The sequence below is a fragment of the Dromiciops gliroides genome, chromosome 2 (assembly GCF_019393635.1).
Source record: "Dromiciops gliroides isolate mDroGli1 chromosome 2, mDroGli1.pri, whole genome shotgun sequence".
Classification (NCBI taxonomy): Eukaryota; Metazoa; Chordata; class Mammalia; order Microbiotheria; family Microbiotheriidae; genus Dromiciops; species Dromiciops gliroides.
In genome coordinates, this window is record NC_057862.1 from 567003439 (window position 1) to 567019191 (window position 15753).

The 15753-nt window shown below is 34.5% G+C and overlaps 1 protein-coding gene across 1 annotated transcript in view; it reads right to left on the reverse strand.

Annotated features, from left to right (window-relative positions):
- Positions 1 to 1606: 1606 nt before the first annotated feature.
- Positions 1607 to 15753, reverse strand: part of SPTLC3 (serine palmitoyltransferase long chain base subunit 3) — a 218069-nt gene continuing 203922 nt past the window's right edge. Inside the window, exons 11-12 of the mRNA XM_043985477.1 lie at positions 5336 to 5465; positions 1607 to 1792 (exon numbers count right to left, since the gene is read on the reverse strand). Coding sequence (XP_043841412.1) covers positions 1679 to 1792; positions 5336 to 5465 — 244 coding nt within the window. The 3' untranslated portion in view covers positions 1607 to 1678. The remainder of the gene's footprint in view (positions 1793 to 5335; positions 5466 to 15753) is intronic.

Below are 15753 nucleotides of genomic sequence, written 5' to 3' on the forward strand. Positions count from 1 at the left end.
TTCCTCACAATAAAACACAACCTTTAAATATCCATAAATACTATATAGTAATCCACTTTTAATCCAATATAATTAAGTATTTTATTTCCCAATAAAAAGCTTCCTTTAATAAGCAATGAACATTAATGACTGGATTGTCTAGCCCTTCAGCGCCCACATTTACTAGGCACCTAGTTGTCTGGGTCTCTAATCCCTACCCTTTTCAGGGACTCAGGTATCTAGTCCTTCAACTTCCTACCTTTCATTAAATATAGCAGTATAGACATGGATTGAGTTATAACTGTAGAATAAAGAACATGAAAATTTGGTTATATCTGTACAACAGAAAGCCAAACATCTCTTGATCTGATTTGTAAATGATGTCTTTTGAGAGAGTGAAATGTTAGGTAGCCCATTCTTCCAGTTAGGGAAGCTTTGCTAAAAGATCATTCTAATCTATCCTTTCTGACTCTATTTGAATGCCAGCTGGATGTTTCTCTTATAGTTAAGATTTTCCCAGCATGTCAATCAGATACAATTTGCATAGGTCATTAAGGAGCCTCTCTTCATAATCAATGATCATCAACAGGCCACAAGCTCAAATGCTTCAGCAACAGTCATTGTGTTCACATAAAAAAAAGCTCACTGAATTCATAACTCAACTTTTATCTCCATCAAGATGCTGTATATGTACTAGGTCACAGATTCCGTGATAGTCTTGCCTCTAGGTGTCATAAGCTTGATAAAGTGCATTATAAATTTATTTTAAATATCTTTTTTGAATTGATAAAATATTAAAAAGAGTAGTCCTGGGAAAGGGACAAAAGAACATGAATTGACTCAGCATTTTCTCCAGATTTAAAAAGAAATATTAGAATGACTATTCATTCACAAGATTTTTTGTGTACATGCTAAACAGAAACTTTGAGTTGTACTACCAGTATTTAGGTTACTATAAATTATAGAGTCAACCATTGTAGGAGAAAAAGTCTTTATTTTTAACCACACTCACATCCAGACCTAAATTTGGTTTGTTCCCTCAAAAGGAAAACTCAGAAAATTGGAATAAACCATGTAGGATCAATATGAGGAAAATAATATTTTTCTTCAAAGACTTTCCCTAGTACTTATTGACCAGCTCTACTTCCTCCCTCAAAGCATTATTTTTCTCTCAGCACATATCCTTTGAGAAATTCAAAATATGGAGAATAAAATTTCATATCTTTTCCTTTCTGAAACATTCCCAAATGATGATGGGTGCTTTTAGAGTTCGTACAAATGAAAACATCCCACAAGTCTGCAGATGAAATAAACTTTAACTAAAACACAATAAAACCCGCTAAATTAAAATTTCAAACCTCTTTTCCCCATTGCCCTGAAAGGCACTGAACCAATGAATCTGCACAGTAGCAAATGAGACCTAGGCTCTTTGCCATCAAAAATACACTAAGTTAGTGTGTTTTTCTTTGGGAAGCCTTAGGAGAGGAGAAACTTAAATCTGGAACCGTATTTCAACCTCTATAGGCACAAGTTGGAGACAGTGAAACTTCAACAGCAGTGCTTTCCTCAATTGAGTTGGCTACTCAAGAAACAAAAATTGTTCTAAGAAAGAAAAGAAATACATTTATTTATGTTTCTTTTGAGGCAAGGAGGGAGGTCTTTTTGGCAAAGTCTCTATGTTCTCTTCAAGCTTGGAAATTTAATCTTCAGGTTCAAAGTTTGTTTCATCCAATAGTTCAGGGCGAGCTGATTTTTTGTGCCGCGAGTATTTCAGTCTCAGAATATTACCTATTTCATCAATTTCTTTTAAGACCTGCAAAGAGAATATCAGAATACATTCTATTAGTCATTATCAGATTGCTTGAGGCCGTTCTCTCCAGAGAAGCCCATGTAAATAGTAAATATCACATTAGATATACCTACAGTATTGTTTTTATGGTAATCTGATTTAAACAAAAAGAAAGTTAAGATTTTGTAATTATTTTTCTGAACCTTAACCCTTATTAACTTTTAAGTTGTTGATTTGATCTCTTCACATTCTCAGTATTCTACTTATCCTTCAAAACATCTCATATGTCTTCCTTCATGAATTCTTTCTTTGACCCTCTTTCCTCTCTTCCCTTCCCTTCACCCACCAACTAGAAGTGATTAATTGATTTGTCATTCTTTTGAATCTGAGTGGTATGTTGCAGTGGGAAGGAATAATGGAATTGAAGACAAACTCACTTGCTCTAGTTTACATTCATATTCCATTTTCTTCTCTCTCTTTCTCTCTCTGTCTCTGTCTCTCTTTAAATTGGACAATATTTGCCCTCCAGTCATATAGCATCTGTCTCATTCTCTACACAAATAAGTAAGGTATCTATCTTGCTTTAATGATGAAGAAGTTTATGATTACAAATATTAAGTGATTTTTGGAAATGTTAAGGTTCTTCCACATGACAGTTAATTTTCAAGCTACAACCTTCTTAATTGGCTGTCAATGGATTAGGTTGTCTCTTGGCCTTATCTTTAGGACTCTGTAGTTCAGCAAAGACAGTAGAAGTGGGAACTTCTATTCTGATAAATTATTTTTATTATTAGAGACAAATTTACATAGCATTTATCTGGTGTTTTATGTATTTAAAAGTACCTTCATCTGAAAAATCTCTTTTCTCTGAGACCTAGTTTCCTCACCTATCAAATAATACCTAACCTAGTTACTACTGTTATCTAATGAGGTAAAGGTTGAAAGTGGGATATGACTATAGAGATGAAACTAAGTTTCATTTGTTGTTAGTGCTTTCCCTCCTCAAATTATCTTGTGTTTTCTTTCTCTTTACATGTTACATTTTCCCATTAAAGGGTAAGCTTCTTGAGGTTAGAGACTATGTGTTTGTGTGTATGTGTGTGTGTGTGTGTGTGTGTTTTTTGGGGGGAGTATCTCCAGAGTTTAGTACAGTTGCTTTATATGTAGTAGATGCTTAAATGCTTGTTGAATTTAAATGAATCTGGAAAGTGGTCATAGAAATAGTCACACTACTACCTATTCTCAGGGGTTTTGTGAGAAAAGTATGTAAGCAAAAATGGGTCTAAGCTATTTCAAGAAGGATTTAGAATAGGCTAAATATAGAATTGTGAATAATAAGAGTTGTCAAATGTTAGAATAGATCAGGGGACCATGGCTATGTGGATTCTATTCATAGAATCTCTTTCTTGGAGACCTTTACAAATGACAGTTTAACATGTGGTCTTAACTGAAGGCAAAGGGATAGAGTAGATGATGCCTCAGGTATCCTTGTTTCTTTTTTAAAGTAATCAGAGCTATCTATGTGATAATCACAAGATGTGACAGCCAGTCAGTCAACAAGCATTTTTAAAGAAACTTCATGTGACAGGCACTGTATCTTCTAATAAATAAAATGAAGACTTTAATCAGAAGTGGCATTGCAGTTTTGAGGTGTGTGTGTGTGTGTTGGTCAGAAAATTACATAGAACTTAAATTCCAATATAATTCAATTCAACAAGAATTTATTAAGTTGCTTCTATGTATAAGGCACTATACTAGGCATTGGGAACATAAAGACACAAATATACATTTACATAGTTAAGTACTAAGTGGTACAAACTAAATATGATATAATTTCTTTTTTTGTATTTATGTGAGTATATTGGGGAGCACTAGAAGTTGTGGTCATTAAAAAGACCTACTGTAGGAGGGGATATTTGAAATGAGACTTAAAGAAGTGCAAGGGATTTAAAGAGGTAGAAGTGATTTCATGACTTGAGACACAGAATTTTATGTACTGGAGAATAGCAAGTTAGGCACAGAGGGAATGAAGGAGAATAATGTGATATCAGTCTGGAAAGATAGGTTAGATCTATATTTTGAAGGTATTTAAATGCCATTATCCTAGAGGTGTTAAGGAGAAACTTAATCTTTTTAAGTGGGAGATTTAAATGATCAGACTCTTGCTTTAGGAATATCAGTTTGGTAACAGTGTGGAGGATGGATTGGAGAAGGGGCAGATGAGAAGCAGACAAATTAAGGCGCTATTATATTAATCCGAGTAAGAGGTGATGAGGACCTTATTGAGAGGGAGTATGTGAGTGGAAATAAAAGGGGTTGATGCAAGATTTGTCATGGAGGTAGATTCTATGAGTCTTGGTAACTGATAAAAGAGGTTAGGCTGCTTTTGAGGTTGTTAAGATGGGTAACTGGAAGGGGAACTATAATGAGTCCCGTTTGGGACATGTTGAAGATAGAAATGGGGCAGGCAATTTGGTGATATGGCCCTGGAACTTCAGAGAAATAAGGGCTGCATTTATAGATTTTGGCATGCATAGAAAGGATAATTGAACCTATAGGGAGCTGATGAGATTACTGAAAGAGTAGAGAGAAGAGAGCCCAGGACAGAGGACCTATGCACAGGATATAAGGCATAAATTCCAGTTTTATTTCTTCAAATTGGGTGAGGTACCATATTCCTCTGAATCACATAGGAAAGGCTGAAACAAAAAGTCAGTGAAAGAAAGCCTAATTTGTAATTATTTTCACATCACTTAAGACTTGATTGCTTTGTTGGATCTGTCCAAGTGGATTACTTGGTCTCTTGGGTCTAGTGGATCTATTATTATGATAGGTTTGTTTTATATTTAACAGTTATACAGCACACCTAGTTGTACCCTATTAGGCCAATGTTATTTATTAAAATTATGAAATAACAAACCTCAGAATTTGAAGGTGGGTACCACCTTAAAGACTGCCTCTAGCAACTTGTACCTGACCAAGAATCTGGTTTTCACTGGGGTGGTGGTGTAGGATGAGGAGCTCTTAACTTATCTCCTTATACTTTTGGATAGTTTTGGGGAGGTTTTCCTTACATTGAACATAAATCTGCCCTTGAATTTCATCCCATTGCCTCCAGTATTGTTCTTTGACACTAATCTGTTTTTGACATACTTAAAGATTGTCATCATTGTCCTGCCCAGCCCCCCAAGGTCTTCTCACTTCTGGGTTAAACAGTTCCAGTTCCTCTGATGGATCCTTAATTCAGCAGTGGAAGTATGTAAAGCATCCAGTTTTATATGGTGCCAAAATACTGGCTTAATTTAATTGACCAAGTTTTTCATTGAATTGGCTGATCCTTTCCTCCCCTCTCCCAAAATTTACTGAATTTATCAAATGATTGGACATCATGTTGTCATAGGCTTAGTTTTTGTAGACTATTTTAATTTGTAGTTTTTCAAGTCATCCAGCAGAGACCTAGAAATCTCCAGATGTTAAACAACTGAATATCTTTGAAAACAAAAATGACAGAACTTCTGGGGCTAAAAGACCACAAAGAATCCAGTAAAACAATTCCTGAGAACTTACCGTGTCAAGCATTTCCCGAGTATGTGAAGATGACATACAAAACCGAGCCCGTGCTTCTATTATTGGAGTGGCTGGAAAGCCCACTACTACTACACCAATTTTTCTTTGTAATAGGATTCTTGAAAATGCACTGTGCAGGGGATGAGACAGGAGGAGCAAAACAAAAAGAGAGAATTAGAAATAATCCAACATTATCCTAAAAAGAGAAGAAATGAGAGAAATTACAGTTATTTGTGGTCAGAGCTTAAAAATAGTGGAGGAAATTTATGTTTACGATTTCTTTAAAATATATATTTTTGGGGTGGGGCAATGAGGATTAAGTAACTTGCCTAGGGTCACACAGCTAGTAAGTGTCAAGTGTCTGAGGCTGGTTTTGAACTCAGTTCCTCCTGAATCCAGGGCTGGTGCTTTATTCACTGAACCACCTAGCTGCCCCTAAAATATTTTTTGAGACATCATCTATCTTTTTCATAAGTGTAGGCTTTTCTTCCACCAATATATATTGTGGCCCTCTTTAAAAGTTAGTAGATGATCTTTGGTAGTTTCTGGGAAAAATTAATTGACCTTTGGCAAGCCTGGTGATTGATATCTTCAAATATAGATAGGCTGATACTTGGATAACAGAGCAATGTGGTCAAAGCTGTATAGCTGTCTAATGTGTTAGGATGTTTTAGAGTTTGTGCTATGTTAGAATAGTCTTCTACAACCCAGTATTACCTCCACATCTTGAGTGAGGGGTTTCACCATATCAATTAGTGAAGACAATAATTTTGTAACCTTTCAAATATAGCTTGAAATGGATGAGTAAATTAATATTGAGACCAAGCTAAATATAGTTTTATCATAGGTGCGATGAAAGTTGATTAGCCCTTTGTAAATGGCACTGAAATCTCCTGACATTGAAGAAAAGATTTTAATATCTGTTAAAGGTGCTTTGAAAAGTGTGTGCAGATATAGTGCTTTAAAATTTGCCAAGCTTTTACAGATCTCAAAAAAATAATAACTAAATTAATCTGGAAGAGCAAAAGCTCAAGGATATCAAGGGAATCAATGAAAAAAGATGTGAAAGAAGATGGTCTAGCTATACCAAATCTCAAACTGTTTTATAAAGTGGTAATTATCAAAACAATCTAGCACTGGCTAAGAAATAGAGTGGTGGATCAGTGGAATAGAATAGGTATGAATTACACTATAATAAATGACTATAGTAATCTACTATATGATAAGCCCAAAGACCCAAGCTTTTGGAACAAAAACTCATTATTTGACAAAAATTGCAGGGAAAACTGAAAAACAGTATGGCAGAAACTAAGTATAAACCAACATCTCACACCATATACTAAAGTAAGGTCAAAATGGGTATATGATTTGTATGTAAAGAGTGATACCATAAGAAAATTAAGAGAACATAGAATAGTTTATCTGTCAGATTTATAGACAGGAGAAGAATGTAGGACCAAAGGAATAAAGAGAATTACAAAATGTAAAATAGATAATTTTGATTATGTAAAATTAAATAGCCTTTGCACAAACAAAATCAGTACAACCAAAATTATAAGGAAAACAAAACCAGAAAAGAATTTTCGCAATAAGTATCTCTGCTAAAAGCCTCATTTCTCAAAAATATAGAGAACTGAGACAAATTTATAAAAATACAAGTCATTCCCCAGTTGATAAATGGTCAAAGGATATGAACATGCAGTTTTTAGACAAAGAAATCAACTATCCTTAGTCATGAAAAAATGCTCTAAATCAGTATTGATCAGAGAAATGTAAATTAAAACATCTCTGAGGTAATACCTCACACCTATCAGAGTGGCAAATATAAGAAAAAATGAACATGTTGGATGTTGGCAGGGATGTGGAAAAACTAGGACACTGATCTACTGTTGGTGGAATTGTGAATTGATCAAACCATTCTGGAGGGTAATTTGGAACTATGCCCAAAGGGCTATAAGATGGAGACCCTTTGATCTTGCAATACCACTGCTAGGTTTCTATCCAAAAGACATCCCCCAAAAGAGAAAAAGACCTCTTTGTACAAAAATATTTATAGCAGCTCTTTTTGTGGTTGCTAAGAAATGGAAATCAATGGGATGCCCATTAATTGGAGAATGGCTAAATAATCTGTGGTATATGATTATAACCAAATATTATTTTGCTAAAAGATATGACAAACACGATGATTTCAGAAGGGCTTGGAAAGACTTATATGGACTGAATCCAGGGCCTGTGCTCTATCCACTGTACCACCTAGCTGCCCCTTGTAATTATTTCAAATGAACATTTTAGTATTTCCAGTTTTTTTTTTCATTTTGAGGGACTAGTGTATAGAAATGTAAATGGTTTTTATGTATTTATGTTCTATTCTGATACTTTCTTGGAGCTATTAATTTAAATTAATTTTTTTTCAGTGCCAATTTTCTAGGGTTTTCTAAGTCATTCAACAAGCCACTTTTGGTTTCTCTTTCTCTGTTTACACCTCTGATTTTGTTCCCTTGCTTTGGTGCTATACTTAATGATGTCGAGTAGTAATATTGGAGTAGTAGCACTTTTGCTTTTTCCGTGGACTTGAGAGAAAAACTTCCAATATTTCCTCATCTCAGATTATATTGTCTTTTTTGGTTGAGTTTTATGCTCTTGAGTACATTAAAGAAAATCTTTTCCATACCTATGATTTTTAGTGTTTTTTCCCCTTAAAACATAAATAAGTACTTGTTATAGCTGGTCCATCTCTCTGGTCATATATCACCTGGTTATCTATTAAAGCATTTTGTGTGCCAGGTCATTATAAGTAATATGCTGCAGACTTGTTTATACTCACTCTTTCCATTGCTTTTTTTGGGTCACCTAACCCTAATCCTAACCCTAATACAATATAATTAAGGATAGAGAGAACATTAACAATTGGGGTAACACCTGAGCTGTTTCTTGAAGGAAGCTAGGGTTTCTAATAGGCAGGGTTGAGGGGGCAGTGCATTTTAGGTAGGAGGGATGATTTGTAATGTAGCTTTGTTACTAATTCAATGATCATTCATTTAGTGCTTACTGCATTATAGGTACTTTGCAGAGCACTGGAAAGAAAAAGAAAGGCAAAAAACCCCAATCTTTTAGCAATAGTGAAAAATAACAGTCTTGAATGTTGTGTGACAGAACAGCTAGAGGAAAACCTCCAGTAGAGAGGTTTTTTTTGTTTGTTTGTTTGTTTGTTTTTTAACAGGGTATCTATTGAAGATATGGACCAAAGTTACAGAAGGGTGAGAAGGTGTGGCTAGATTGTGACGTGTACAGAAATAAGCAACAGACACTAATGAGTTAATGGATCCATTGAATTATAAAAATTACTAATAACTAGAAATAATAACTAATTCAAAGTGCTTATCTAATTTATGATAGCTATGGTGTGCCAGGCATTGAGCTAAGTACTTTACAAATATCTCATTTTATCCTAACAATGATCCTGGGAGGTATGTGTAGTTATTATCCCCACTTTACAAACAAGGAAACTGAAGCTGACAGAGGTCAAGTGACTTGCCAGGGTCACAGAGCTCATAGTGTGTAAGATTAAATTTTAAGAGAAGTCATCCTGATTGTAAGCCGAGTACTCAATTGTCTCTACCACCTAGCTGCCTAAGCAGTAAAACCACTTATAAATCTGTTGTAGTTTCTTCTCTATATCTTTAGTAGTCAGCAAATGCTGCAGTAGGCTGAAGCATGAAAACTATGCAGCTTAAGATCCACTACCATCTCTTGATTCAATTTCATTTCCAGGCTCCATGTATTTTATTTCCTTTTCTAAGAGCAGAACCAGCAAAGAAATTATATGTTTATGTGTGCACATATACATATATACATATATATATATATATATAAATAAAACATATACACATATTTGTTAATATGGCATGGGTAGACTGATACTAGAGAAAGTTCTTGAAGTATGCTTAGATAATCCCCTATTGGTTTCAGTTAGACATCATGTGTGTGTGTGGGGGGGTGTTGTACTTTTTTGTTGTTGTTTTGGGTTTGGTTTTGTTGTTGTTGTTTCTTTGGTGGGACAATGAGGGTTAAGTGACTTGCCCAGGGTCACACAGCTAGTTAAGTGTCAAGTGTCTAAGGCCGAATTTGAACTCAGGTCCTCCTGAATCCAGGGCTGGTGCTCTATCCACTGCACCACCTGGCTTCCCCCACCATCTAGCTGCTCCCTTGTACTTTGTGATGATAACAATCTTAATTAGGTACAAAGCTGGAAAACTTCATGATTCAGGTTACTGAGCTAGAACTAATTACTCTTTCCTTCTTGGCTTTGAAGAGAGAGCTGCATTGAGTTATCTTCAGAAGGAAGAGCAGTTGCTCAGTCTCCTGCCTGGTTACTGGTAGTCTTGAAAACATACTCTGCCTTTTAAGTCTGTGTCTGGCCTAGATACCCTTCCTTACTGGAGATGGCTGGCGCCAGGCAGTGGCCTGGTGAGTTTGGAGAGGCATTTTCATAGGTTCCACTGGTAACTGGGAGCAGAATCAGTGGCCCACAACAGTAGAAATATCTGCAGATGGATGGTGAATGACATTTTGAGAACACTGGCAGCCTTAAATACTGTGACCCTTCATGACTAAGAAGTGTTGGCTATAGATCCTAGAAAATCACTGATGCTCACAGCTCAGCAGAGTTAAACCTAAGAGGGATTGCAGAAGCATTCCATGAAGGTAAAAAAGGAATTGCCAGATATTTTCTCTAAACACATGCCTCACTACTCTTGTACTTAAAGTTTGATTCTGTTCTCCTCTTGGATGTTGCCTATATTTGTGGGAGAATATACCTTAGGTTTTGGGGAAATGGTTTTGTACCAACTATTCTTACTGTACTTGCTTAATAAATGTATTTTGTAAAAACTAATTGAGTCCACTAGCTTAAATTTAACAATGAGAAGTGCAATGATGGGAGTTTAAGAACAACAGTACTAAAACCCCTAGAGTCCTGTGGGAAATAGTCAGTCTCCCTTTGAAGACTTTAAGAGTGCCTAATTAGTGGAATGTCCCCGAGAGTAGGTACTACACTTAGAAAGGTAAATCAGCACAGACACATCAAGGACAAACAAACTAACAAGAAGAAATAAGTTGAAGTTATTCATACATATGTGTAAAACATCAAAAAGGGGGGTGGAGGTTATATTTATAGTGGTTGTAGAGGCTAGACAAATCCTTTTTAAAGCAGCACTCATTTATATAGTACTTTTTAAAGTTTATAAAACACTAGTGTGGTGATGTAGGAAGTACAAATATTATTATTTCCATTTTATAGTTGAGGAAACTGAGATTAGGTGAAATGACTTGTTTATAAGAACACAAAACCCAAATTCCAAGACATTTCATGTTCCTAAGACAAATATCCTTTCTAATAGAGCTTGTTATGATTTTTTGATATATCCATGTGTGTCAAATTATCAAGATTTCTCTTTTTTAGCAGCAGCAGAGATTTTGGAATGCAAAGCCTCAAAGTTTGTACAAACTCCTACATATTTATGTACAAATGACAGACATCAGACAATAGAGCATAAACTTGAAAAGTGAATCTTTTCTTGTTAGGCCCAGTAAATCCCATTTGGCAACCTTTAATACCTGAATGAATCCACCCAGACAAGAGAAAAATGCTTCAGACCTGTTGTTAGCATTAAAAAGTTGCTAAGTCTGTTTTTTTAGGCTTGGAGCCTGACAGCTCTACAGAAACCTTCAAGTCATAATTCACAAAGAAGGCTTGAACCATATGGAAGAGGAACACCATAAATTCATTCTTCTTTTTTAGAATTTTAGTGTTTCGTCCTACAAATTTCAAATGGAGATTTATCAAGCAAAACAATGAAGACAGCATTTTAAAAGGCCAACAAAAAATTCACAGCCACTTTGTTGAAGAACTGAGGATTAATCTTTATATTTGGGGTGAGAAAATTAGATGAACATGGTGAAATTTAGCTGAGAAAGCTGTAAAAAAGGCTTTTTCTACACTACATAGTAGAATGAAACCCATAGAATTAAGAGCTCAATAATTACGAATGAAATAAAGTGCTTTTAATTCTACAGTATAAACTACTTCACTAATTATCTCAAGCTGATACCAAAAGGCCAGTTCCATAGTCTTCATGTCATTTGTTCTCACCAAAGGAATGGAGCTACTTCTGGTGCTGCCCACTGCACTAGATGACAATAGATACACAGTGGTATCACAGGGTTATACATATATGCATGTATGTATTAATACATATTGATTGATTTATACTCACAGTCCCTTGGAGTATTCCTCTAGAGATTTTTTTTCCAACTAACATAAAAAATAATAACTGCAATTTAGGTACAACAATTGTTAAGGGCTAAAATTCTAGCTAAACTGTCTAAAATATCTAATGAGTGGTCGCCAATAAATTATAAGCTTTAGCAAGAGTTAGACTTTTAAGCATTTATTAAGGAGAATAAGAATTTGGTAAAGAGAGAGAAAGGCCTAGATTCCTATCTATTAAAGGGAGAGCACATTTCTAGCTCCGCTCTCCACCAGAGTCCCAAGGAAAGAGAGCAAGAGTGAGCGCCAGTCTCTTCCTTCCTCCTCCCACTAGTCCGCGTCACTTCCTGATGCCAAAGAAAAGACTCCTGGTCTTGCCCTCAAAGACCTTCGCTTCATGGGCAGAACTCTTCTACAGTAAGTATCCAGCAGGTGGCGTTATTCCAATCGTTACACAATTAATATAATTTTAAAATATATCCAGTATCTAGATCATATCTTTCCATCTATTGCAAAAAATGGCATGAGATGCTAACAAAACTTTTGCTAAAATCTAGTTGGATATGAATAATTGATTAAACAACAACAGCAATACTGCTGTAAATGTGTACATGGTTTTCCTGGTTCTGCTCACTTCACTTTGTAACAGTTTACATAAGTCTCAGGTTTTTCTGAAATCATCCTGCTTGTCATTTCTTTTTTTCTTTTCTTTTCTTTTTTTTTTAGTGAGGCAATGGGGCTTAAGTGACTTGCCCAGGGTCACAGTAAGTATCAAGTGTCTGGGGCTGGATTTGAACTCAGGTACTCCTGACTCCAGGGCCAGTGCTCTAACCACTGCGCCACCTAGCTGCCCCCCTGCTTGTCATTTCTTATAGCATAGTAGTATTCTGTCACAATCATGTACTAAAACTTGTTCAGTCATTCCCCAATTGATGGACATCCCTTCAATTTCTAATTCTTTACCAACACAATCTCTTTGGGACACAGACTTTGTTGTTGTTCAGTTGTTTCTGACTCTTTGTGACCCTAATTGGGGTTTTCTTTCCTTCTCCAGCTCATTTTATGGATGAGAAAACTGAGGTAAACAGGGTTAAATGACTTGCCCAGGATGACCCAGCTAGCAAGTGTCTGAGGCTGAATTTGAACTTAGGTTTTCTTGGCTCCAGTTCTAGCACTATATTCACTCTACAACCTAACTGCCTAGTGGTATTGTTGGATGAAAGGGTATACACAGTTTTATATCTCTTTGGGCAGAAGTCCAGATTGTTCTTTAGAATGGTTGGATTAGTTCACAATTCCATCAATGATGCATTAGTGTTCCCACAACCCCTTCAATATTTGTCCTTTTTCTTTTCTGTCATGTAATCCGATATGTGAGAGATGATACCTCAGTTGTTTTAATTTTCTCTAATTATTAGTGATTTAGAGCATTGTTTCATATGACCATTGACAGCTTTGATTTCTTCTTCTGAAAACTTCCTGTTCTTGGATCATTTTTCATTTTAGGAATGACTATTTTATTTGACTTAGTTCCATATATACTTGAGAAATGAGACCTTTATCGAGAAACTTGCTATAAAAATTTCCTCTAGTTTTTTGTTTTTCTTCTAATTTTGTCTGCATTGATTTTGTTTGTGCAAAACCTTTTTAATGTCACATAATCAAAATCATTCTTTTCATCTCCAGTTATCTTCTCTATCTCTTGTTTGGTTATCATAAACTTCCCTTATCCATGTATCTGACAGGTATATGTTTTTACCTGTTCCCCTAATTTGCTTATGGTATTACCCTTTATGTCTAAATAATGTGTCCATTTTGATATCATCTTGATATACACTATGAATGCTAGTCTGCACTTCGTCTCTGCCAGACTGCTTTAAAGTTTTCCCAGGAGTTTTTGTCAAATAATAATTTCTTGTCCCAAAATCTTGGATCTTTGGGTAGATTAATCTATTCCACTGAACCATCACTCTGTTCCACTGATCCACTGCTCTATTTCTTAACCAGTCCCAGAGTGATTATGCTTTGTAATACAGTTTGGATACTGGTACTACTAAGCTGCTTCCTTTATATATTTTTTTCATTGTTTCTTTTGATATTCTTGACCTTTTCTTCTTCCTGAGGAATTTTGTTATTATTCTTTCTAGCTCTCCAAAATAATTATTTGGTAGTTTGGCATGGCTCTGAATAAGTAAATTACTTTAGGTAAAATTGTTATTTTTATCATATTGGCTCAGCCTACCCCATGAGCAATTAATATCTTTCTAATTGTTTATGACTATCTTTCTTTTTGTGAAAAAATGTTTTGGAATTGTGCTTACATAATTCCTGGGTTTGTCTTGACAGTTAGACTCCCAAATATTTCATATCATCTGCAGTTATTTTAAATGGAATATCTTCCTACTAAGTTTTGTTTGTGAAATATAGAAATGCTGACAATTTATGTGGGTTTATTTTGTTTCCTGTACTTTGCTATGTTGTGAATTTTTTCAGCTTTTCTTTAGCTGATTATCTAAATATGACATTATATCATCTAAAAAGAGTATTTGTTTCCTTTTTTGCCTACTTTTATTCCTTTAATTTCCTTTTATTGCCTTATTGCTATAGCTAGCATTTCTAGTATAATTTTGAATAAAATCTTACTGAGAAATCTTCTTGTTTATCCTCATTATAGATAATGGTTGCTCGTGGTTTAAGACAGATACCACTTATTTTAAGAAAAACTCCATTGATTCTTAAGCTTTCTTGTTGTTTTAAAAAAAAATGAATGGGTGCTGTATTTTTGTCGAAAGCATTTTTCCGTATTGGTTGATATAATCATATGATTTTTGTTGTTTTTGTTATTGATATGGTCATTTATGCTTATAGTTCTCTTAATATTGAACCAATTCTGTATTCCTGGTATAAATCCCACCTGGTCATAGTGTATGATCTTTGTGACATATTGCTTTAGTCTCCTTGATAGTGTTTTGTTTAAAATTTTTGCATCAATATTCATTAGGGACACTGGTCTATAGTATTCTTTCTGTTTTTGGTTTTCTTGGTTTAGGTATCAAAACTATATTTGTGTCATAGAAGAAATTTGGTAGGACTCCTTCCTTATTTATTTAAAAAAATAGTTTATATAGTAGTGGAATTAATTGTTCTTTGAATGTTTGATAGAATTCACTTACAAATTTATCTGGTCCTGGGGAAAATTTTAGGGAGCTCACTAATGTTTTTTTTAATTTTTTTCTAAGGTAGGGTTATTAAATTATTCTACTTTCTCTTCTGTTAATTGGAAAATTTATATTTTTGTAAATATTCATTCATTTTACTTAGATTGTCCGATTTATTGGCATATAATTGGACAAAATGGCACTTAATAATTGCTTTAATGTCATCTCATTGGTGAAGCATTCACCATTTTCATTTTTGATACTGGCAATTTGACTTTTAAGATAAATTAACCAAATGTTTATTATTGCCCCACCAAATAAAACCACCTCCTAGTTTTATTTATTATTTAAATTTTTTTTAACTTTTGATTTTATTACTATTTCCTTTGCCTTTTAGGAATTCTATTTTGGTGTTTAAGTAGGGATTTTTAATTTGTTCTTTTTCTAATTTTTTAGTTGCTTGACTAATTCTTTTATTTAATTATTTTGCTTTATCGATGTGTCCATTTAGAAATATAAATATTCCTCTTAATTTTGGTATATTGTTCAATTATTGATTGTTTCTATGTTTTGTTCTTTGACCCACTCATTCTTTAGGATTATATTTAGTTTCCAATTAATTTATTCCTTTTTATTCCCATTCAGTTTTCTCCAGTTTTCTATCACATCTAACTTTTCTAAAATTTTATCTCAACTTCTGTCTTTTTAATTTTATAGTTAGATTTATCTGGCTCTTAGAGGGGAAAGCTGAAGTCTCCCACTAGTATAGTTTACTATCTATTTCTTCCTTTAACTCATTTAACTTTTCATTTAAGAATTTGGATGCTCAGTTATTTGGGTTATATATGTTTGTTATTGATGTTACTTTGCTGTCTTTGGTACCTTTTTATCAAAATGTAGCTTTCCTTATTATCTCTTAATTATTTCAAATTTTGCTTTTGCTTTGAGTTCATGATTGCTACCTTTACCAACCTTTTTTCTTTAGCTGAAGC